At 37.9% G+C, this 25,610-nt stretch overlaps 2 protein-coding genes across 2 annotated transcripts; one reads left to right on the top strand and one right to left on the bottom strand.

Annotated features, from left to right (window-relative positions):
- Positions 1–966: 966 nt before the first annotated feature.
- LOC116301471 (uncharacterized) lies at positions 967–20,643 on the top strand. Its single transcript, XM_089029335.1, has 31 exons — positions 967–1,193; positions 2,956–3,049; positions 3,572–3,679; positions 4,087–4,173; positions 4,520–4,611; positions 5,405–5,473; positions 6,420–6,499; positions 6,716–6,825; positions 7,776–7,828; positions 8,370–8,433; positions 8,753–8,843; positions 9,030–9,109; positions 9,778–9,845; positions 10,442–10,552; positions 11,113–11,206; positions 11,865–11,984; positions 12,435–12,520; positions 13,004–13,163; positions 13,602–13,792; positions 13,868–13,953; positions 14,596–14,711; positions 15,275–15,370; positions 15,605–15,727; positions 15,986–16,047; positions 16,229–16,330; positions 17,021–17,200; positions 17,885–17,967; positions 18,318–18,401; positions 18,961–19,066; positions 19,256–19,394; positions 19,550–20,643. Exons 1-31 carry the CDS (start codon positions 1,066–1,068, stop codon positions 20,168–20,170), a joined length of 3,684 nt encoding a protein of 1,227 aa, XP_088885461.1. The 5' UTR covers positions 967–1,065; the 3' UTR covers positions 20,171–20,643.
- Positions 20,644–23,406: 2,763 nt separating this feature from the next.
- Positions 23,407–24,886, bottom strand: LOC116301474 (neuromedin-K receptor-like). The gene is made up of 2 exons (XM_089026034.1): positions 23,846–24,886; positions 23,407–23,412 (listed from the first exon to the last, which is right to left on the bottom strand). The coding sequence occupies exons 1-2, from the start codon at positions 24,884–24,886 to the stop codon at positions 23,407–23,409; spliced, it is 1,047 nt and encodes a 348-aa protein (XP_088882160.1).
- Between the last annotated feature and the right edge of the window lie 724 nt (positions 24,887–25,610).

The following is a 25,610-nucleotide window of genomic DNA, read 5'->3' as shown; positions in this document are numbered from 1 at the left end:
TAATGATTGGCAAAAACTGAAGTTGGAAACGTCTCAAAATCGCAATTATTTTCGGTATCGTGATTATTCTACTATTTTTCAGTAAAAAAAAGAAAAAGAAAAAGGAAATTAAAGCAAGGGAAGTGTTGTTTCCCTAGCAACGGATACTGGAAAATGCTCTTCGCTTTCGAAAGCTTTGTTTTCATCAAAATTCGACTTTCATCATAATAAAATTAGTGAAGTGTGAGATAGTTTTATTGCTTAAACTGTTTACACTTTTTTTTTCTTTTTTCCTTTTTATACTTCATTCTTTAGCTTCTAATGCATTGGAAATTTGCTCGCCAAGTGTTCGCTCAAGCAAATTTGACATTTTCGTTGAGTTTACAAAACCGAAGAAGCTCATTTGAAAATAATTGTTTTTAAAATGTTCTGGGATAAAACCTAATTTAAATTCTAATTTAAAACACAAATCGTCAATAGAAGAATAGCTGATTCTACGATTTTTTTGTCATTCAAACAATTGTATTTTAATAAAGCAATTTTTTTCGAAGCGTAACTTGAAAGAAATCAAATTTTGTACGATATTTTTCACTCACCTGTAAGATATAGTGCAAGATATATAGCTTGTAATATCCCTTATCCTCGTACCACATCGTCAAGAAATAATTTTTGTCATAAAAGTTGTAAAAGAGAAGAATAATTTTTCTTTGAGAGAACCATTGCATTGTCGATACCAAAAAAAGTGCTATTTTCGCCGTCAATCAAACGCTTTGAGCCAATCGCGTGCGGTAATTCTGAGACGACAATGGCTTTCTCGATCAAACTTATAGGGGAGGAGAATCGCGATACCATGAAATTTTTACGCCTGTTTGGCTTAAAATAATCAAAATTCCTATTATTTGGTTATTTGGTAAATCCCTCCCTCCCCTCCCTTAGAGTTTTGAATTTCCGTCCGAAAGAGACTGGTGCCTAAAGTTATGCGCGGGACTTTCGCTCCACAAAACTTCAAAAATTTCTGACCAAAACTTTATATTTTTCTCAATTTACACCGTAATATTTTAATGATATAGCTTCATACTATCAATTATGTTCGTACCTACGGCTAATCTAGGCCAAACACCGGCTAAAATGGTTATTAATCGAGTTATTGGATCAAATGAAGAACAGGAAGAACTAAACAAGATGGCGCATGGCGTTCTCGATGAACAACGAAGGTATCTAGGAAATAAAACAACATTCATTCGCTAGACTATGCAGGCTGTTTTAAGCTCTTTTCATAGTAGCTTAGCCTGTAAGGGAATAGGTCATGAGTTATGTTATGTTTTAAATTATATTTTATCTATGATACATTGATAAGTCTTATTGATGTCAACCTTACCCTCCCCACCCCCTCCATTCCCTGGACGTATGAAGGTAGCTGAGGCAGTAAAGAATTTTTTTATGAATTGATGTTAAGCTTTAGAAGCTTTATATTTTGCTTGGCTCAGATTTTCTCTTCAAAACATCAGTACTAATGTCAACCTCCCCTCCCCAAACTAAGACAATGGTTTTAAAATGAATTTATTACTTTTATTATATGACACACTCAATTTCCTGTGTATTACAACCATTTTCCGAGAGTGCAATTGCCCTAAGTCACTTTGACGTCACATCAAAACAATCTTCAACAATCTATTGTTTAAATGCAAAGGATCATGGTTGGCGGATGGGGTCAAATCAACGCAAATTCACTGAAAATTGTTCTAAAACCCATATCAATCCACGAAGAGAAGTAGAAAATAGCCAGCAAAAGCTCTGAAATTTTTTTAGTACATATTAACACATATTATATCTAAAAACCAGGCCATTTTAGATAAAACTTTGCTAGGAGCAAATTTTGTTGAATTTTCTATTGGATTTTGGTGATTCTATACCCCACATAAACAAGCAGTGACGTCATAGTGAAATAGGGTAATTACAGAGCGATAATACACCGTCTGTGAACTGGTTTTGAAATAATAATAATAAATTTATTAATGTTTCGAATTCTTCTTCAGGCACAAGCGCCCTACTAATCGGGGAGACAATGTTTTTCATGTTGTACAATAATTGTCTAATAAGTTATTTTTATTTATTACACTGCTATAGTTGTGTATTACAGCCAAATAATTTTTCTCATGAAGCTGTATCTTTTCTCAAAAAAAATATTGCCGCTTTCACTTGTAAAAGAATCTGGCTGTAATAAACAAATAGAAGTCTAATAACCTTTTTATAAATTTAATGATTTATAGTACACTCAACAAAATTACTCGACTCTGATTGGTAGAGAGGAGTACAATTATAGCGTTAATTGTACTCCATAGGAGTACCGAATTAAGTCGCTCTGGAAACACGGCCAAAACAATACATGTCAACAGCGGCAAAAAAAAAAGCCATAAAAACTAATAAGAACTAATCTTTTTTATGCATTTCAGTTGCGCGATGGACTGAAAATCGGCCGCCAAATAGACAAAGATGAACGGCGTCGCTTCACATTTTTTACTGAAATTTTGTTGAGTGAACTATAAACAAAAATCATAGAATGATAAGTTATACACCGTAGTGAAAATAGTAACTGATGTTTCGGACGTTAGTACTTCGTCGGAGTCAATCCATTGACTCCGACGAAGGACTAACGTCTGAAACGTCAGTTACTATTTTCACTACGGTGTATAACTTATCATTCTACGATAATTGTTTCATTAGAAACACTGACGCAGTCCACGCTAGTGTTTACTAGCCATCATCTATAAACAAAAAATCGCACGATCTTTTCGTACAATTTGGAAATCAGTAGACACGAGTAATGTTTTGAAAGTTCTTTAATTGTACTCGCCTAAAGGCTCGTGCAATTACAAGAACTTTCAAAACGTTACTCGTGTCTTTTAATTCCAAATCGAGATTTTGCGATTTCCTTTACTAATGATGAATGTAATGGTCTTTCTTTGTTGTTTACAGCAAGGAAGTGTTCTCTAGTTACCAGTGTCGGTCACTTCATAAACCAGACATCAAGAAGCACCCTGGAGATATTGTCGAAGCTGGATGTTTAGCTGTATGTTATCTAGAACTCATTTAGCCAATTATTTGTTTACACATTACATATACCACCTATTCTACAATACCGCCAATGTGGCAACACTGTCTTTGTATTTTATTGCACACCATCAAATATAATAAACAATTATTATCGTACCATTATTATTCATTTGCTATCGAGGATTGGCTGTCGTAGCCAATCATAGGCAAGATAGTGAGGGAAATGCATAATAGAAACTGATATGATGATGGCAATGATGATGGTTGATGGTGATGATGAATGCGATGATGATGACATGATGATAATGGTGATGATGATGGTAATCATGATGGCAATCATGATGATGATGGTGGTGAAATGATGATGGTGTTGATGATAGATGTTGGTGATGATCATAATGATGGCTGATCATGATAATGATGATGTTGATGACATGATGGTGATAATGATAATGCCTATGGTGACAATGATAAAGAAGATGCTATTTACTTGGTTTGTTTCAATCTATTTATTAATTGCATTGGTCATTCCAAACAGGCTCAGCCACCACCAGAAGCCAAGTACCCTCTCTTTGATTCATTACCAACAGATGTTGTATCGACAGGAAAACTGAGTGATCTCCAGCTAGAGGGAGTTCTATATGCAGTAAGTCATACCTTTGTGTGGATTCTCTGGTTTTAATGATAAAGTAGTGTTCAATGATAAATTGTTGGTGGATTTGGTTATGATGAAGCTGATGATTGATGGAAATGATGTTGATGATGATGAAAATGATTTTAGCGCTAGCTAGAATCATGAGGATGCATTATGATGATAAATATTTCTATAGCAAATCTTATTGTGTACAGTAGTTCCAGAAATTATCCATACCCAAATCATGGAGGAATTTTTTTAAGACCCCGTCTTACCCCTGGAAATTCCAGTTTTCTTCCATACATACCTGCAATTTTTGTTCTTTGTTTCACCCCCAACCCTTCGGAAATTTCCAAATTTCTCTGTGGGGTGGGTATGGATAATTTCTGGAACTACACATTACACTTTCATCTTCGTAGTGCCAGAGACATCAAATAATTCTTCCAAACGAACAAAGAGCTGGATTCTTTATTGGAGATGGAGCTGGTGTCGGCAAAGGAAGACAGGTAATAGAATAATACCGATTATAGCAACCAGGTATTATATCCTATGCAATAATAACCAGGTAGGTTCAATATTATGAGATACTCGGTAGTTACGAGCTGCACACTGAAATTTGGTTTTTCGCTGCCATCAGTCGAAAATGATCAGTCGGCACCTTTCATGTTCTTGACTGGCAGCAGTGAAAAACCAATTTCACAACAACAACAACAAAATTCACAACAAGCCGTTGAAAAATCTGAGTTCACAGAATATCCAAAACCACAGTAAATTTTAAAAGATACATGTATGACAACTTGTAAAGAGATTTAAATAAAGATTTGGACTGACATCATGATGATATTTTTTCAGATCTCAGGGATAATCTTGGATAACTATGCCCGAGGCAGATGCAAGCACATTTGGTTTAGTATTTCAACTGATCTTAAAGTTGATGCTCAGAGGTGAGAAAATAGTCTTATATTTCACAAATAATAAAAAAAGAAAAAAATGATGAATAAAAGCCCTTGAATTTATGATAAAATATATAATATGAAATGTTGGTAAAAAGTAATAGGACGTTTGCATAATGGCGTCATTGACCTCTACTACCAGACTCCCTTGCACACTTTCTTTTGTTCAGCTAATTAGCACCAATTGTCTTACTATTCTCATGAGGGAATACAAATTTAAATAAGAAAGAAATTTCGCAAAGCATCTTGGTAGTGGGAGTCAAATGACGCCATCATGCAAACGTCCTATTGATCAAAAATAAACCGTTATTATAGAAATTGTGGTTATTTGGGCTACCTGTGGTTACCCAGGAAAATCTGTGGGGGATATGCCAAATGTGCAACCACAAACAAACAAACAATCCAAATGTGTTGCTTGATTTAAAAAGTGTTCTCCTTCATTAAGCACAGCAACAAATAAAGCTTTAGGGAAATGCTTTGAAAATGTCCTTGAAAATTCAAATTTACTTTCTTTAATACTCCTAGAAAAGTGCTTGATTTTTTTCTTGTGAACCCAACATGAACCAGGTGTTATATAACACTGTATCATATTACTTATAGACAGAAGTGACATTTGTTTGCAAAATATTGTTATTGGTTGAAAATGTCCTTAAAAATTCAAATTTACCTTCTTGAATACTCCTAGAAAAGTCCTTGGGAATCCAACATGAACCCTGTTACACTGTATCATATTACTTATAGATAGGAGTAACTTTTTTTGCAAAATATTGTCATTGGTTTTCAGAGATTTGAATGACATTGGTTGCTTTATCAAAGTCATTGAAGGCTGTCAACAACTGGACAAGGAGACAAAGTAGGCATTACATGTGCCTTACACTGTTATTAATAGTCATTATAATATTTTATTACTATTACTAACACACTACCATCGCTTAACCTTAAAAAAGTTTCCTCAAATTTTTTTGATACCCTGAAACACAGCTAACTAACAGATTGATCCCTGAGAACACTTCTGGGCTGATCTAAGTCAAGGCACAGCTCTCTCACTGATTGAACCATGAAACAACCTCTGGGCTGATGAAAGTCAGGGCATGGCTAACTCACAGATAGAACCCTGAAACGACCTCTGGGCTGATCTAAGTCAGGGCATAGCTAATTAAATCACAGATCAAAACCTGAAACAAACTCTTGGCTGATCTAAGTCAGGGCATGGCTAACTCACAGATCAAACCCTGAAACGACCTCTGGGCTGATCTAAGTCAGGGCACAGCTAACTCACAAATCAAATTGGAATTTAAGGTGTTGTGGTTTTGTGGAGGGATGGAAACCAGAGATTCCAGAGAAACACTCTTGAATCAAGGGAGAGACCTAACAAACTCTACTCACATTTAATGTCGAGTCCAGGAATCGAACCAGAGAACCCATGCAGAGTGAGAGGCAAGTCTATTACCCATAAAACACCCTCAGTCCTTGATTGGGTATTTTTGTATGAATTACCTGCACTGTGTTGACACTACTACTGTAAACAGTTTACAAGAATATACACATTTAGAGTGGAAAAGAGGTAATAAAATATGAAAAATAGAACTTAGTGCACTAAATCAAAATAAGGTGACTATTTTGAATAACTATTGTGCAGGACTGATTACCCTTTTATACATGTGAAAACACTTTTGTTTCCACACGAACATAAGGCTAGTCAGTCTAGAACAATACAGTTGTTCAGATTGGTCACCATATTTTGATTTAGTGTATGTCATCATGTTTCATTCTCATAAAATCATGATAATTTTTGCCAGGGTGTTTGGTCTGCCAGCAGATTGCAAGGAAGGGGTTGTTTTCAGCACCTATGCTACATTGGTTTCCTCAGTTCAAAAAGGTGTGTTGTGGTTATTTATCTATGCATTAGTCCATCCCACTCATCTTGTTCCCATACAAATCCTTCCCTCCCTCTCTCCCTTCCTCCCTCTCTCCCTCCCCCCCCCCCCCCCCCCCACTCCCTCCCTCCATCCGTCAATGATTTAAATAATTATAATATATAGAATATGTGTGGGATAAAGGTAGTGATATGCACCTTCATTTTTCAAATGAATAGGCACTGGTCGGCAGACTCGTCTTCAGCAGTTAATGGACTGGTGTGGAGGAGAAGCGTTCGATGGATGCCTGATATTTGACGAGTGTCACAAAGCAAAGCATTTCATCCCAGTAAGTCAATAAAAACTGTATCTTCAGTATTTCAATTTCTCTTTTTTATTAATTTTTTTTATTTTCCTTTTTTATTCTTCTTTTTCTTTCTTCTAATTTATTTCTTTCTTTAGTGCTTTCCATTTTTCTTTTCCTCCTTTTTCCTTCCTTCCCTCCTTCCCTCCATCCCTCACTTCTATAACTCACTTCTTCTCATTCCTTCCTTTCTTTCATTGATTTTCTCTCATTTTCTCTCCCTTTGTTTTTTTCTTTTTTATGATATTAACCCTTTCACTACTAGAGGCTAAAAGGGTCCAACACAGGCTCCTCCTGGAACATAATTAGGGTGTTTTTTTTTTCTCAATATCAAAATGAAAAATATATGCTCAGTATATATTGAGGCCTTATAACACACATCAAAGCAGTTGATAGAATCTGATTTGTTAATGATTCAAAAAAAACAATAGCCCACGTGTTTCAACACATAGGAATGGGAAATTGGGAAGAATGGGTGGCGTGCGCTGCTAATGCGTCTCCTCTCACCAATGCGACCCGGGTTCAAGCTCTGCTGGTCTCGGTATCGTATGTGAGTAGAGTTGTTTGTTGGTTCTCTCCTGTGCTTCAATAGTTTTTCCTCCTGGTTCTCCAGTTTTCCTCCCTCCATAAAAATCAACTTCTAAATTCTAATTCAATCTACCAGCTGCCTTATCAATTGCATCACAAGGCCTGTTAGGCATTAAGCCGTCCACCTAGGAGTGGTAAACACATTAGAAATGTCCTAGGGGATGGATAATTGCAAAGCAGAAATGTTTTTCTGCTGGCTGCTTTTGGCCTCTCTAGGAAAAATGTCACATTTATGGTTGGCCTTTTTTGGCCGCTCTAGTAGTGGAAAAATATGAATTAATGTTATATTTGATCAGATTCAATTATAAAATTGCTTTGCTTGACACAGTTCTCTCTGGATCTTTCAGGGGAAGGAAGAAAACAGCACCAAAGTAGCTCTTGCTGTGACAACTATTCAACGGTTTGTAAAAATAACTTATACCGAATCAAAATATGGTGGTACCATAAATTTTTTTTTTCTCGATTGTGATTTTTCTCAGATCAACTAAATGGATCTATAGAAAGCGTGCAGCCATGTGACTCAAAATCCCTTGAGATATGAAAAACAATGAAACAGCCGCCATCTTGGTTGATCTAACAAGAGAACTAATGAGGAATGCTTTATTATTGTCAACCAACATGGCGGCTATGACGTGACGTGTACCCCAAGAATAGGAGGATACCAATCAAACAGCCGTCATTTTTGTTGATTTAACGATAGAAGCTTCATGAGGAATGCTTTGTATAGTCAACCAACATGGTGGCTATGACGTAACATGCACCCCAAGAATAGGAGGATACCAATCAAACAGCTGCCATGTTGGTTGATCTAACAAGAGAAGCTAATAAGGAATGCTTTGTTATCGTCAACCAAGATGACGGCTATGACGTAACATACACCTGCTCAATAGGTTTGCATGTGACATCATAACTAACTGCCATTATATTATTTGTCTTTTAAGACTGTTACCTAGAGCAAGAGTGGTGTACTGTAGTGCCACTGGAGTTACTGATGTCAAAAATATGGTAAAAAAATGTTATTTACTTTGTCAATGAATATCTTCCTTAATTTTACACTTTCTACGCCTAACCATCCTCGGGAACCTAGGGGTAAAATTCTGTCACTTGTTTCTCACTACCAGAAACAAGCAACCAAATTTTTCTCCTGGATTTCCAACGATAACACTCGACCCACTTGAGCGTAATTTTTTCCCAGTTCAGAGGATTCTAAGTTGTACATTGTGCAGAATTTTGTGGCCAAAATGTGTGTACTATTCAACATATCTTTGGGAGATATTATCTTTCCACCACTGTGATCTTCATAACCTTGTTTTTATCTCTTAAGGCTTTCATGGAGAGGCTTGGACTGTGGGGAGTAGGGACAGCCTTTCGATCATTCCAGTCCTTCCTGGATTCCATTACCAAACGAGGTCTAGGTGAGCTAAGCTTTTCGTTATTTCCCCTGATATTAGTACTGAGTAGTAAGTTTTTGTCAGGCAGACTATAGACCTCAAATAGTCACCTCAAATAGTCATAACAAATTCTAGTGAAAACTAGCTGATGAACACTTCACACGGGACAGAAAATGACGTCGTGTATCTGTATTATTTTTCTCCTCACAGGTGCAGCAGAGATGCTGGCTATGGAAATGAAGGCATCTGGAATGTATGTCTCAAGGGGCCTGAGCTTCAGACAAGCAGAGGTGGGTTCTTAATATGAGTATATTGTTGTTGTTTTTTGTTTAAGTATATCGAGGCTTAGCACCATCAAGTGCCCCCGCCATAATATAGCTTGGGCTGCCTGTGGTCAGATGGCTGAACAATAACATCCCTTTGCTCTTGGGAAATGAATTCTTTCTCATGTAAAACGATTCTATTGTTCCTGCCATGTACCATGTGGCTGCTGTCACGTGATGGCAGCCATGACAGGAGGCACAACAATAGTCTCTTTCCCTGGGAAACTGAGTTCTTTCTCATTCAGATTAGACCAGATTCAATTGTTCATGTCACCTGTCATGGCTGCCATCAGGTGACGGTGCAAAGCCTGTATTCTTGATTTGCATGTGACGCCAACAGAGTAATTTGGCCTTGATTTTTCTTTTCATTTAAAAAAAAAACATATCGACCATGTCTTGGTCTTGGGTACTACTTCGCAGTACATCGGAATGCAGCTCATCTTGGAGGACATAACAAAAGGTTTCCAATTCTCACGAGATTTAAATTCCTTTGTTTTGTCCTCCAAATTGAGCTGCTTTGACGTCACATGCAAGGGGTCTATAGCCGCCATGTTTGTTGACTTGAACAACAGTTTGTTAAGTATGATATAGCTATACTCATAAATGCGTGTCATCTTATATATATTTGTTATCAGTTTATGAATGCTGAAGCAGTATTAACAGATGACCAAAGAAAAGTTTATGATACCTCAGTACATGTCTGGTAAGTAGCGTAACCTTTGTGTTATATATAACTATATAACTAATTCAAACTGGTTAGAGCTGTGCTCCGTGGTCATACATGGACTGTATAGCGGCTGCCAGAGGCGCCTTCACATGCTTTCAGTTCAACCCCGTTTGAGCTGCGCCACTGCTATACTTTGCAGTGGTGACAAGCGATGACAAGTTATAGATTGTACGCCGTCCAGTCTTGACAAAACAGAAAACAACCTTAAACAAACAGACGGATGGACAGATACAGATACAGATACAGATACAGATACAGATACAGATACAGATACAGATACAGATACAGATACAGATACAGATACAGATACAGATACAGATGGACCTTCCTCTGCAATAGACCACAATATTCTACACAATGAATCAGTGAATGATAATCCAAATGAATCATACTAGAGTGCTATAACGACGAACGTGTCTGCAGCTCAATAAGTGAGTAAGCTACAACTTCGGGTCCAGTAGTGCCGTGGCCATAACTCGCAGTTTTTTTCAACTAACCAGTTTATAATGCCAGCTATCAATAGAGGCCTGTTCTTTCAGAAATACTGGTAATCATGATTTGTTTTTGTCCAGGAATGAAATAAAGACATCCTTGGAGTATGCAGTCGCAAGGACCAAGTCAGCTACCCCTAGATTGTGGTCACAGTTCTGGTCCTGTCATCAGAGGTTCTTTAAACAGCTTTGGTAGGTGATGACTACACAATGATTATGATGGTGATGACTACACGATGATGATGATGGTGATGACAAAACGATGATGATGATGGTGATGACTACACGATGATGATGATGGTGATGACTACACGATGATGATTATACACTGTACATGTTGATGGTGATGGTGATGACTACACGCTGATGGTGATGGTGGTGGTGGTGGTAATGATGATGATAACGATAGTGGTGATGATGATGATGATGATAATGGTGGTGATGATGGTGATGGTGATGATGATGACAAAGACGATGGTGGTGATGATGATGATGGTGGTGATGGTGGTGATGATGGTAGTGATGATGGTGGTGATGGTGATGATGATGGTGATGATGGTGGTGATGGTGATGATGGTGATAATAAGGATGATGGTGATAATGGAAGTCATGATGACGATGGTAATGATGGAGGTCATAATGGTGTTGATGGTGGTAGTGAAGTTGATGCTGATGGTGCATGGTGTTAATATGGAGTCACGTGATCCTGGGAGTTCTATTTCATTTTAACAGAAGTTATTCCTACTGTTTAGTATGAGCATGAAAGTACCAACCATCGTGCAAGAAGCCAAGACAGCCCTTCAGAATAACATGAGTGTTGTGATTGGTCTACAAACAACTGGAGAGGTTAGTACCGTACAAATAACTAATAACTGACAAAGTGGGTTTCCTTTGGTATAAAAACCGTGAGAAGACTGAAAATGTTAATGAATTTAAATAATGGGGGTTCAAAGGGTGCACAAGAATCGTCGCCTTCTTTTAGTATACGTTTGTTGGCCTCGCTTTCTAAATGTGGTTAAATGAAATTTAGTCAAAGTTAGACTCGATCTGTGTAGCAGCGAATAGTCTACGATAACCGTTGTTTGTTGACTACCCGCTAGCCGCCTATATACGTTAAACACACACTATTACAATCACACGCTATTCTGGTGATTACGCTAGCATTATCTTTGGTCATCAGCAGCTCCGAGCTATTTGATCGGTAATTACCGCGATATCGATCAACGCTATTTATTGCTAATGGGTCAACTCGATCGCACGCTATCCATGTGATCACGCTAGCTTGTTTGACCCTAGATTCGCCAAGAATCGTTTGCAATACGATATTCGCTATCGCTAGCCTCTGGCAACCAGACACTTCATAATAATAATAAATACTTTATTTAACGAGGGTGGCACGTAATAGTATAAAAATACCAACAAACCTGTGGCCCTCAAAAACTATGCATTAATTATATGTATGAAAAAGGAGTGTACATTGATATTTGTATGTGCTGACCAACAGGCAAGTTTAGAAAGTGAGCTGAATCGTAACGGAGGAACCATCAACAGATTCATCTCCATCACAGAGGAGATCATGACCAGGTTTATCTTACAGTTCTTTCCTACTAAGATAGAGACCAAGGTACGTTCACACTAAAAGCCGACGACATGCACGCTTGTTGGAGCGAATTTTGATCGTAGCCAATCGCCAGCGAATTTGATCGCCATTATCTGACATGCCAGATTATTTAGATCGCTGGTCGCTCCGATCAAGATCGCTCTGGAAACTCGCCGTCGCAGTAGCATACACACATGACGAGTTTTCAAGCGACGATCAAAATTCGCTCCAACAAGCGTATAAAATCGCCTAGTATATCGTCGGCTATAGAATGTCTAAGTAATGATGTTGGCATCAATCCCTTACCTTTCACGATTTTTTTAACACAACTTCTTACAAAATATTTGATTTTCCATTTACGCCATTTTCATATTTACGCGTCCACCACAGCGGGTGTTTAGGGTGTTTATTCTAACGCAACTGCATTGTTTAAGGGAGTTTAGTCACGTGACTTATTGTATTGTTGATTGACAGGATGGTGCGGTTGTGGAGGACAAGTGGTCTGTCACTGCTAAGTCACTTCTTCTTGGTTTTATCAAGAAGATCGGTCTCCCCATAAGGTAAATTGGTGTCGGTAATGATGTGACGTCATGGCCGCCATGTTGGTTGGCTTGAACATCAGAAGACCAATAGAGCGTTTTCACTCACGTGACAAGACAGCCACATTGGTGTACCAAACAATAGAAACTTTCTGCACATAGTTTGCAAAAACAAATAGAGTGAAATTCCCCGAGGATACAAAATGTATTGTTTTGTTACACCAACATGGCCGATGTGACGTCAGGTGAAAACGCTCTATAACGGTTTTGCACCATCACGTGACGGCAGCCATGTTAGATGCCAGGAACAATACAACCGTTTTTCATGAGAAAGAAATCAGTTCCTAAGAGCAAAGGGATTTTATTGTTCTGCCATCTAACCACAGGCAGCCCAAGCTGTATTATGGGCATGGGCACGTGATGGTGTGAAACCTCTATTAGGCGGCCACACTTGTGCTGTTGTGAGGTATATGTAACTGAGCTTATGAATCTATTTTACTTCAGTCCCTTAGATGACCTCATCGATCAGTTAGGAGGCCCAGGTCACGTGGCAGAGATGACCGGGAGGCGTGGTCGCGTGGTTAGGACTGCCAGTGATAGAGAACCCCATTACGAGGCTCGGGAGTCGGACAGTACTCAAGTAGAAAGTCTCAATATACAAGAGGTGAGTTTTGTCTTGAAAACGAGGCTAGGAGTGAACCTTCTAACGAGACTTGTGAGTCAGACAGTAGCATAACAGTGTAAATAGAGCGGTTTAATTATTTTATTAATAGTTACTCTTCGAAGATATGCATTAGCTACCCGCACATTAAGCCAGGATATACCTTGTCGTATGAATATGGATACATCTCAAACAAAGAATCTTATTCTCAAGAGAATGACACGCGGTCTGAAGAAGCAAAATCTACGACGGCGACGTCAACCGGAAGTGTAAATAACTTCTCTTTGGGGTTCTGTTCATTGGAGATTTCATTCAGGACATTGTCAGTAAAGTCAACTCATCCACAAGGCAAATCTTGAAGTCCCTAATCCTGAGCAACCAAGGGTTTATTCTTTTTTCTAAAATAAATATGGTTTTGAAGTTATTTTCTTATTTCTCTAGAGGAATCATTTCATGTATGGATCGAAGCTCGTTGCCATAATCTCAGACGCGGCTAGTACGGGAATCTCCTTGCACTCAGATCTACGAGTAGCCAATCAGAAACGTCGAGTCCACCTCACCATGGAGCTACCGTGGAGCGCTGACAAGGCGGTCCAACAGCTGGGAAGATCACATCGGTCCAATCAGAGAAGGTGATTCAGGACACGTGATGGCGTCAGCCAATGAGCTTACAGAAATGATAAATTTTCTTTCAATTGTATTTTCAGTGGACCTATCTATAAACTCGTGACAACTAACCTGGGAGGAGAGAGACGATTTGCTGCTGCTGTTGCTAGGCGACTACAATCTTTAGGTACGATAAGAAATAAGAATTCGGCACTTTGCATACATCGGTTCACTGGTCAAACACAAATCATTCAGTCGAGACTGCAAGGTTCTTATTTGAATAGTTCTTTGAAACTACCTTAGGGCCTCTATTTAATGCTTTGTGTGTGAACCGATGTATGGAAAGTGGTGAATGAATATCAAATAAGGAATTGTTTCGTCTTCCAACATGGCTCTCTTCATAGAATCAAATAAAACCGTCTTAGAAGGCTTAAAAACCAGAAACTTAAAACTAAGGAAGTTGAAGCGAGTAACACTAAAAGTATGCTCCGAGATATCCAGATATGCAAATTAGGAGTTTTGATACCATATTTGGAATTACGAGTTTGGTTTCAAGATGGCCGCTTCTCTTCACTATGAAACTTCGCACTGCATTTCCTGATCGTGATGAGATGAGATGATGAGATGATTTACTGAATCTTTCAATCAAAAATTTGGAATATCTGTCTTTAATTCTTAGTTTTGGGAATATTTTAAGAGGACGTGATTAACTAGAAAGAAATTTGTCAAGAAAGAAGTTAATATTCCTTGAGTATCGTACAAAAGAAATGTATGGCTGTTACACGTTTCAACCTCCTTATGAGTTTCTGTAAAACGTATTTATTTCCAGGGGCGTTAACCAAGGGTGACCGTCGTGCGGCCACAGGTGCAGATCTTAATGAATTCAACTTTGATACAAATTATGGTCGATCTGCTCTGAGAAGCATGTATCAATGTATTAGCTCTGTAAGTATTCTTTCATTTTGCATCTCAAGTGAAGAAATAGAAAACACGCGCGCGTGCTGTGTGCAGCATAAAGCACGCGGGGGTTGGCAGAACACGAGAGAAGTGTTAGGACAAGCACGACGCGTAGCGGAGTGCTTCTAGACACTTCTCGAGTGTTCTGCCAATCCCCAAGTGTTTTATAACTCCACACAACACAGCAAGCAAGTTTTTTATCTCTTATAAAATACAAGTTACAGGAATGACGAAACTGAAAGTGCTCGCACGTGCTGTGTGCCCTCATGAAGCACGCGCTTCCAACCATTCAGAACGCGAGATTTAGAACGGTTATTTTATAATTTGCATGAGAGTGCATTCCATTTATCCGGAAAAAAACTTCGTAACAAATTGCAAAAATTAGCACAAATTAGTAAGTTCAGTAGACCCCAGTAGACTGTAGACCTACGAAACTTTCCACTAATTTGTACAATTTTGTTAGTTAACATTTTCACTGATATGTGGTATGTGATTAATTAATCATAAGTATTCAATCACGGTTAACAATAATGATCTATTATCTTCACTAGAGTAATTTACAACCTGGGGTGAGCCTTCAACAAGTCATTGCTGGTGCCCAGATCTCCACGGCCTACGAACTAGACAGCTTTCATGAGACCCTAAAGGTAAATTGGTAGGATTTTATAATTCATCCTCGTATTTACATTGAATGATTTAACTGTGTTATTTACACCAGACAATTCAATGTTCTGAATAAGATTGTCTTAAAATTTGAAGACACCTCAGTTTTACAGTGACGTCATTTCTACGTCACTATTTCCGATCAACTGGCTAGACCAATCAGAAAGCGAGAAAATTGACAATTTTCGTAAAATAAAGCATGTTGTGATTTACTTCAGGAATGTATTCAGATGATGGGACTAGCTGATCCAGGCAGTAGTACAGTCAAAGAGAAAGACAGCGGTGATGTTGCTAGATTCTTGAACAGAATTCTGGGATTGAGCGTAGAGCGACAAAATATGGTATGACGAAAACTCATATATTCTACAACCACCACTTGCACAAATACCAACGGTAAAGTAAAGAATGCACAACTTCAACAATACAAACACTTTGAAATTCCACGGACCTTCACTGGAACACGTGAATATTCTACACAAAGTCGAGGCTTACCCTGAGCAACAGAGAACTCGATATCGGTTTATTGTTGCGTATAATGTAACCCTATTCCCCACCCCCCCTTTATTTCATTCGATCTTATCTATTTTCTTTTACTTTAGTTTTTCTCGTATTTTGTGGAGTGTATGAACGCGGTTATCGAGGGAGCAAAACGGGAAGGCAGGTAAGTAAGACTGGAAGATTACTAAAACAGTAGAATATAATGGACCTTCATTACACCGACGGCAGCAATATTTATTCGATATTCCTACCAGAATAAAAATGGGAAGGAGTGAGGGCTATCAAGTCAGTGGGAGGGATGGGAGGGTAGAGTATTATTTGACATAATGCTCTTTATCATTCAGGTTTAATGAGGGCGTGACAGACATAACAGGGTCGTCCATCACGATGATTGACAAGCCACGCCCAGTCTTCACTGAAGTACAGAAATGTATTATGCCTACACAGTACGTATCAGTAGATACCTTAATGTCTGTCTCTGCTTGTCCGTCTGTCTATGCGATCAATTGATCGAAATATGGCTACCAATTTGAATGACTGTTGTTCAGGACTGACTAACCTCGTGTTCACGCGGAAGCACATGTATGAGAGGCTAATCAGTGCATAACAATAATACACGACAAAATTACTCGATTCTAATTGGACAAGAAGAGTACAATTGATTATCCTAAATTGTACTCTGTAGAGGCCCAATTAAGTTGCTCAATTTTGTTGAATGTATTATAAACAAAAAATCGCACAATTTTCTCGTGCAATTCTGAATATATAGATACTCGTGATGTTTTCGCCGAAAGGCTCGTCCAATTATGAAAACATCACTCGTATCACGCCATTTCAAACCTTTTTGATATGGTAGACGTTGCAATTTTTCGGTACAACAAAAATGTGAAATAGCGTTACCAGCGCGAGAAAAGATTGCGGCATGTATCGGCAGCTTTAGCCTCTGTGACCCGAAAACGTAAATAACCAGCGTATTAGCCATTCCTAGGTTGAGAAAAAAACTGGTTTGAGTAATCATGTACTTTGTCCTCTAATACAATCGCTCTTTTGACACAATGGAATTAGCCGCACCACCCGCGTCTCCTATGACGGATAGATATACACGTTAGACGACTTACTACTTTTCCTTTATCCAGTCACGTGATCCTGAACGTTGACCGAGGAGTAGACTGGGAATCAGCCTTATCGCGATTCAACCACAGTTCTAAGGCAGAACTGAATGGCTTCTACTGCTCCAAGAGAGAACAGAAACACCAACGGTTCTACTTACTGGCATTACAGAAAGAATCTTCTACTCATTTATTTAATATTATAAGGTAAGAGTAAAAATACCTGTCTCCACCTCTCTTAATGCTTACGATTTATTCTTAGAATTTTAGATTTATAAATTATACTAATTTAGGTAATTATTCTGAAGGTCGAGAAAAAACTGGGTCGAGTTGGCATTGCAGTGCATTGTGGGGCTGTTTTGGACGACATATTTCCAAGATGGCGTCTATTTCGTCCCCAAAAGCAATCCATAAATACACTTCAATGTCAATTCGACCCAGTGTTATTCTCAACTTCGGAATGCCTAATAGAAAATTTGACTGTAATGTGAACTTAATAGCGCAGCGTACTGATTCTAAAAATAGCTTAAAGATTCGGACAAACATTGCATTCTGTTTAACCGCTACGAGGATTATACGAACCGATTTTATTATTTTTACTTAAAGTTACAATAATAACCCATGTAAACTAAGATCAACTGCGATCGGCTGTAAACATTATCTGCTGAAAGTAAACTTGTAAGTTTGTTTGTCCGAATTTCGCCTTTGTCTTCGTTTTTATGACGTCACGGTTGCGCTGCGTTATTACAGGGCAAGGTGGGGTTGGGGAGGGGACTGACAAGTTATTGATCTTTTCTTTTGTTTGTTCCTTTTTTTATACCCACCATCCCCTTGACCTATAATAGTAACGCTAGCAGACTTTAATTTTCCTTGTAAACCTTTTTGTTTCAGACCAAATACAGGGCAGTCACCTTTCGAAGAGGAGAAAAAAGACTTGCTCCATAAATATCAAAAGATCTCTCCTGAAGAAGCTGGTAAGTTAAAAGAACCAAGGTCAATCTGATACCCACCCACCCAGAGCCCACGTTCCTCCTGGTCAGCTCCAGGAAACGAGTAACGTGCTGACCAAAAGAAATGCAGGGCTCGGGGGACGAGATTGAACCAAGCCAAGGTTACAAATGTGGGTTACCTGTGGTAGAAGAACGAAAATGTTAAATTGTGGTTATCCTGTGGATCGACACAGGAACAAATATATAGCTTGGTACCAAGTCTTCCGCTTCCTAATTTAGCCAAGGAAGCCCATTCCGATTGGAATATCCCGAATAAGGCTAGGAAAATTAAAATCTTTGATTGTGATTTTGATATTGATCTTCTTACCCTGTAGAGTCGGGATGGAGAGCTCAATACGACAAGACCAAAGACTACTGTTTTCACGGACCGAACTGTAAATCTGGAGCTCTGTGTAGAGGTGAGACTGAGGTTGTCATAGTAAGTCAAATGCGCATGCTCAAACTCAAGGGATAAGTACATGAATCTCGTACCCAGAGCCAGCGTTCCTTCTGGCCTGCGGCGAAGAACAAGCCGCTTAAAGTATAATACATTTTGTTTTGGCGCGCAATTTTCCAGAAGTGAAATATAATCAATAACGATAATGCTTTCAAACATAGTTCTGTGTTTACTTCAGATCGAAATAAAAATTAGAATTCGGGAACATATCTTTTATTTTGGCATGTCTTTTAACGTAAGCGCTCTTATACCGGAAGTCCAAGAAATCCTGGTCTCAAAATGGATTATGCCAGAGCCCTCGTTCTTCGCCGCAGGCCAGTACAAACGTAGGCTTTTGGTACGAGACTGGGATAAGTAGAACCGCATTGAATCTCATTGGTTGCCTGTTTTGTAAAAGCAAGGTTCTTTCAGCGAAATGCGCATGCTCAGAATTTATCTGCAGAGGAAAGGTATAAGAGAACCATGTGGGATATTAGTCGTGTAAAATAATTTTTGTAACTAAAGCTTTGTTTTTGTTTCAGTTGGGTGTCGTATTTCACAAGTCAGTCTGCTGTGCGGGGGAATTGTACCTATACTATCTACACTTGAATGGGTTGTAGCACGAAATGCTGATAAAATAGGACTAACGTAAGTAGAAAAGTATCCATTGGGATACCTGTGGTCTGACTCTACTCGATAGATTGGTAACTAGTTTAACGTTTTTTTATGACGTCATTTGAATCTATTCGTAGCTCTTGTTTCCTAATTTTAGAGTAGTGTAATAAGAATTTTTCAGAGTTTTAATTATAACAGATACATGAAATTTGCTTGAAACAGTCGAGAAAATAGAACGCTACGAGTCGTCCGCGTCGAGCTTGACGATGGTCAGCGGTTAGTCGGTTTGCGGTACCCAGAGCAACTTATTCCGGAAGTGACGTCACTGTTAAAGGAACAGCACATTAACGACAGACTATTGGTAAGATTTCCTTCATGGATATACCCAATCTATATTTTTACAATATATTTGCGGTCAGTTTTTACTGCGCGTAATAAAAGAGCCTAGGCTGAGTTAAAAATCTCATTTTGGTGAACATTTTTAGAAGATCCTTTAAAAATAAAACTTTATTTCAGGAGAATAAAAATGGGAGTTCGTCGATCAAGGACTCGCTGAAGTCGGCAGCACTGGCAACCGAAGAATCTGTAGCCGCCATCAATAATAAAACCCTTGCCAAAGCCATCAACCCTCCAATCACTATAAAGACCTTTTTTCGCCCTGTAGAAAGTTCTGATCAAACAGAAATCAAGACTAAAGACGTGGAAAATCCGGAATGTAATCCAGAGAACACGGATGGTGGGGAACTTGTTGTTGTTGACAAAAGTACGAAAGATTGCATCAAAGAGACTAAATTTAATGGAGCTCTTACATCCTCTTATTTTGGTGCCCCCAAAGCAACGGGAAGCACCGCTTCGAAAGTAGGTGCTAAATCTAGTGGAGGTAAGACAAGTGTGTCAAAAAGGGGCCGGGGAGGGAAGACATCGTTAAAGAGACCAATGTCTTCTGACGTAACGGGATCAACATCAAAGCGACAAAAACAGTCGAGTATTTTCTCCGCTCTAGGGAGGGGTAGGGAGAATGACGTCACTGATACTGAGAAAAGTAGTATGACATGTCCTATTTGTAGGAAAGTCTTCGAAGAAGGAACGAAAAATGCGGACATAAATGCACATGTTGATTCCTGCCTTATTGAATAGCTAATGTGTTATATTAATTTTACCAAGCGAGAACAGCAAGGATTATGCGTAGATGCATTTGACGTGATTCCACCGCTTGATAACTATAGAGCGTTTTCACGTGACGTGACAGCGGCCATGTTGGTGTGCCAAAATAAGACATTTCTATCCTCCGGGAATTGAACTCTATTTTTATGCAAAAACTGTGCAGAAAGTTTCTATTGTTTGGCACACCAATATGGCTGCCTTGTCACGTGAGTGAAGTGGAGAAGAGGGGAAAGTCATGTTAAAGTTCACTTTGCGAGCACGAAAAACAATATTTTTTATAATAGATTGTATAATAAGATAATAATGATGCCTTTTGAAGTTGAAAACAATAATTTTGAATAATATCAATAATATTTATCATCCCAGATATATAATTATTGCAAATAATAATGGTATTTATTGGTGCAGGACACCACGGATTTTAAATAAATTTGTTTTATTTCTCATATTTGTAAAAGATTTTCAATATTTCTGGGCTGGACACGAGGTTGTCCCGCCTTTGTTTTGACTTGACGAACCTGTGTGGCTCCCTTTTTCCTTCCTTCCTTTCCTTTTTGTTTTTGTTTGTTTTTTTTTTTTTTTGTTTTTTTTGTTTTGTTTTGTTTTGTTTCGTTTTGTTTTGTTTTGTTTTGTTTTGTTTTCGTTTTGTTTTGTTTTGTTTTCGTTTTGTTTTGTTTTGTTTCGTTTTGTTTTGTTGTTTTTTTTGTTTTTGTTTTTGTTTTGTTTTGTTTCTTTTTTTTGTTGTTTTTTGTTTTTGTTTTTGTTTCCTCTATTCTTAGTTATTTCTCTGACTTCTTCCTTTCTTTCTTTCTTCCTTCCTTCCTTTCTTTCTTTCTTTCTTTCTTTCTTCCTTTGCTTCTTTCCTCTTCCACCTTCATATTTTTCTTCCCTAGAGGAAACACTACCGACATTTACCACACGTCGTCTCACTCCAAACAAACAAACCAAGATCATTTTAAAGTTAAACCCGTTCCATTTTTTTTTTCTGTTTGACTTCTCATCTTTCTATTGGCACGCATTCACTTCACCTAATCTGTAGCTGTCAAAAGCAGGTGCACGAAGAAATAGAGAATATATATTACATGGCCGCGGATATACGGATTTTGTCATCTTCTATTGCTGAGGTCAGCCAAGAAATTTCAATGAATACCAAGGTTTCCATTACCTTAACACTAAAATACAAACTTTATACGATTTCGACCCAAATTAGTTTTGATGACGAGTTTTAAGCACCGTTTACACTAGCGATTTTCCTTTGCGGCGATTTTTGATGCGTTTTTTTTTTTTTTTTTTTTTTTTTTATGGATGCGATTTTTTGTCCATAATAAATAATGGTAAAGAATTTACTTGTAAAGTTTTTTTCAGGATACCAAGATTTTCCTATAGACGAATGTCTCTTTTGAAGGATGAGACAAAAGATTTCATATTCCCGACTGAAAATTGCCACAAAGATCGCCGCAAAAATCGCCAGTGTAAACGGGGCTTTAGAACCCCTTTATATACAGTCAATTCAAAAAATGTTGTCGTCGACCAACTCAAGCCTACGCGACTGGACCGAAAGGAACTCTGGGTAGTAATCATTGAAGCCGAGTTGACTCCATAATTTTATCTGACTAGTTATGCCTGGTTTACAGCACGAACCTTCGTAGGCGAGTGGGAAGTGTTGAAGTCCAGTCGCGTAGACTTGAGCCGGTCGAATGGTTTAAAAAAAAGCATTCCTTGGTTTTATAGAGAATACAAAATAAGTTTTATCTGGAGGTATTCTTAATTTAGTAAAACAAAAATGATAACCATAGCTGGAAAGAGCATGAAAATATCACAATAACACTGTGAAGTTTAAAGGAAATGAGTTCAAAGCTTGTAAAGATATGCCTTTTGGAAAGTAATAATTTGTAACATGTTCTTGTTAAGGTTTTGGAATTCCGCAGTTCATTCAACGATTAAGCAGACTTTAATTTGAAGAATCTTTTTTCTCCGTTATTTTGTGTATATTTACCCTGACACTGGCATGAACTTCAAACGTGTTAAATGTCACTTTTTGTTTGTTCGAATTTTTTCTTTTTAATATAAATCTCATTTGCGTGGTTTCATCATGTTCCCAAAATGTCATCAAATTTCACGCCTTTTGCCCGCAAATACTCTCTCTCTCTTATTCTTCGAAAATCGTAATCAAAGTAGCACAAATTGCTTTTGAATTCTAACTTTGAAATAATAGTGCAATTACGTAAAAAATATTCTGCATTTATCTAAAAATCGTGGGGGGAAATTGTTCATGTTTTCAATATTTTCTGAATCTGTTTACAAAACCTGTTTTGAATTGAAATTATTCGTCGCCTAATTCATGGCAGCTTTTCTTGTCAATCTCTTTGATATGAAAACTAATTGTTGTTAGAATTTCTCATCAAGAAGTCGAGCCACAATTCATTTTGCAGGAGTTTTAATAAGAGTATTACTGATAGTATCCTTTGTAAGATACCTTTGTTAAAATCTGATACCGCAAATTTCTGAAAAAAAGCTTTCGTATCACACAATGTGTCTCCGCATATGAGACTTGGTGGTTAAAGCATGGCACCGGAATCGCCAGGGCACGGGTTCAAATCTGAGTCTTTCAATTTGCAGCTGCATAAGTTGCTTCATATACTGCAAGGATCAGCTCAATTTGATACATTACAACTGCACTACAAATATATATTATTTCATATATATATTCTCATTCACACATATATCTTTCCTATCGGGCCGATAAACCCACCTAATGTGTCCTTGAAGTCTCATATGAGACTTGGTAGCTCAGTGGTTAGAACATGGTACTGGAATTGCCAGGGCACGGGTTCAAAAGCCGAGTCTTTCAATTTGCAGCTGCATAAGTTGCTTCATATTCTACGAGGATCAGCTCATTTTTATATATTTACTCAATGTACCATTTGGAAGGGCTTATTTTCGAAAAAGGCCTATTTTATTTTTTTAAATTTGTTCATTTTTTGCAGGGTGAATAAAATGGTGTTATAGGAAAAAGATATGTCAAAAAAAACCCGAGTATATTTGATTCTCTCCTGAGTTTCGCAGTTTTTTCTCCAGTTTTCCTCCCTTCTAAAAAACAATACAAAAGTTCCATTTCGAACTTTCTTCTAGCGCGTAAGTCATGAGGAAATTTGCCCTACCAATCCATGCGTTACTAATGTAAAATAAATTATTTTTTAAACATGTTTTTACAACTATTTTTCACAAAAACACGAAGCAGGAATCACTCATAAATTAGTATTCATTATAAAGCAATAAAAAACGAATAAAATAACATAGAAAACGATTTTATATTGTGTTATATTTTAATTTTTTACCTGTAATAAGTTCGTGCATTGTTTTCAAAAAAAATTATACAGTTGTATCTCAACGGAATGTTCTTTTTACAACTGAGATTTCTTTGTATATACCTTAACCTTGTGTGTTTGTGTATAAAGCTAAATCTATTGGACGGTAGAAATTTCTTCATTTCCAACGACCCTTCTAAATGGATTTAAGGTAAACATTTCAGTTTGTTGAAGACGGCACACCGTCCGGTAGTCTCCCCCCACAGCCGCTTTCAGTGTCGTCACGCAACGCTTTCTCCCCTGAGTGACGACACTGAAAGCGGCTGTGGGGGAGACTAACCGTCCGCCCTCTGATATCCAAAGGCTCGATTCTTGAATTGAAGAAAAACGGGAAAAGCTTCTTGAAACTTTTTCTATAATTAGAGCAAAATAAAAAACAAATGTAAGGATTTATTACTAAGCTCGAATAAGAAACTAGAACAAAAATATCCAGAACAATTCCAAGTTGTGAAGAAATTTGTCCTCGCCATTTGAAAAGATTTAGAAGTACAGTAATGTGGTAAGGCGTCCAACATGTGAAAAAACTCATCACAATCGTAAAAGACATTTTCACAATCCTTTTGTTGAGTTGTCTTCTTCTTTCTTCATTCTCTTGTGATTGTGGTCCTGGGATGTCCTGCCTTTTTATATGAGAAGCAATAATAGAGTATAAAATTGAGATGATTACGAAAGGGATAATGTAGCTTAGGATTAATAGAATAAGCGTGAAAGTTATTTCTGATTTATATGGGTCAAACCCAGAGGGCCAAATACTATAACAAATGTTTACCCCTTGGTAAGATACTATCCTATACCTAATAATGTATACAGAATAAAATAAAACAGCTTCCAGCCAGATCATGGGCAATAATACACGGGTATTAAGAAGTCTTGGAGTGGCTCTCATCGGGAAGACAACGGCAAAGAAACGGTCAAATCCGATGGCAACGATACTATGGAATGAAACTTGCAGTGAGACGTCTCGAACAAATGGACCAAATTTACAGAGAATGCTCCCTAGAACTCCAGGAATATGCCATTCCCAAGAGAGAGTGTGAAAGACGACGAAAAATCGTGCTGTAACGACTATCGATGCTACCAAGTCTGTTGCTGCCATGTTGGCGATCAGATAGTTGATGGTACTTCGCATCGATGGATTTCTGGCAACAATAGCAATAATGGAAGTGTTGCCTAGCACAGACAAGACCAGAATCAAGGCGTAACACACTGTAAATAATACTCTGTAAATCTCGGGATCGCTGATAATCCAAGGTGGGGTTTTCGTCGTATCCGAAGAATTGTAGAATGTTAAATTGATGCTTGAATTTGCCGGAGAAGACATCTAAATGTATTCAAAGTAAAAAGCTGGCGTCAGTATTTGGCAATAGTCTTTTCCTAAAGATCAAAAAAGAGAATAAGCTCTCAGAAGAACAAATAGAAAAATGGCGTTTCTTATAAAACTAGCAGCATTTATCACCTGGTTTTGAGGGGGGGAAGGATATTTATTTTGTTTATTTGAAGAAGAAAAAATTGGAGAAGTGATAAAATGACACGCGGGTGTCATTATCAGAGAGGAGTGAAATTCTGTCAAGAAAAAAGATAAATTCCGAACTTAATTTGGAATTATATACATATTAATATACTTTAGCATACACAAGTGAATATAATAAATCCAGCATCTTCATTGGTCACAATTTACGTCTTATGCCTCTATATTCTCCTACAGGTGAATATAACGCGCACGCTCGTTGGTCGATTTGTGCCGCTTGCAGAGATAAATAAAATTTGTGAAAAAAACTCATTGACATTAATAGACCCTTTTCGAGTTCAAAATTACCGCTGTGTTTCTTGATTATAGACTCATTTGCTCAGGCTAAGCCTCGAATCAGTGTCTAATTACTCGCAAATACCAACGGTAAAGTAAAGAATGCACAACTTCGGCAATGCAAACACTTTGAATCTTGACGGACCTTGGCTGGAACACGTGAATATTCTTCACAAAATCGAAGCTTAGCCTGAGTAAATGAGTCTGTAATCAAGAAACACAGCGGTAATTTGGAACTCGA

This window comes from Actinia tenebrosa, unplaced genomic scaffold, assembly GCF_029948245.1.
Source record: "Actinia tenebrosa isolate PJP-AT-01 unplaced genomic scaffold, QUT_ActTen_1.0 PGA_scaffold0__85_contigs__length_37466705, whole genome shotgun sequence".
NCBI classification, from domain to species: Eukaryota; Metazoa; Cnidaria; class Anthozoa; order Actiniaria; family Actiniidae; genus Actinia; species Actinia tenebrosa.
Note: the sequence above shows the minus strand (reverse complement) of the source record. Positions and strands in the feature narration are given on the sequence as shown.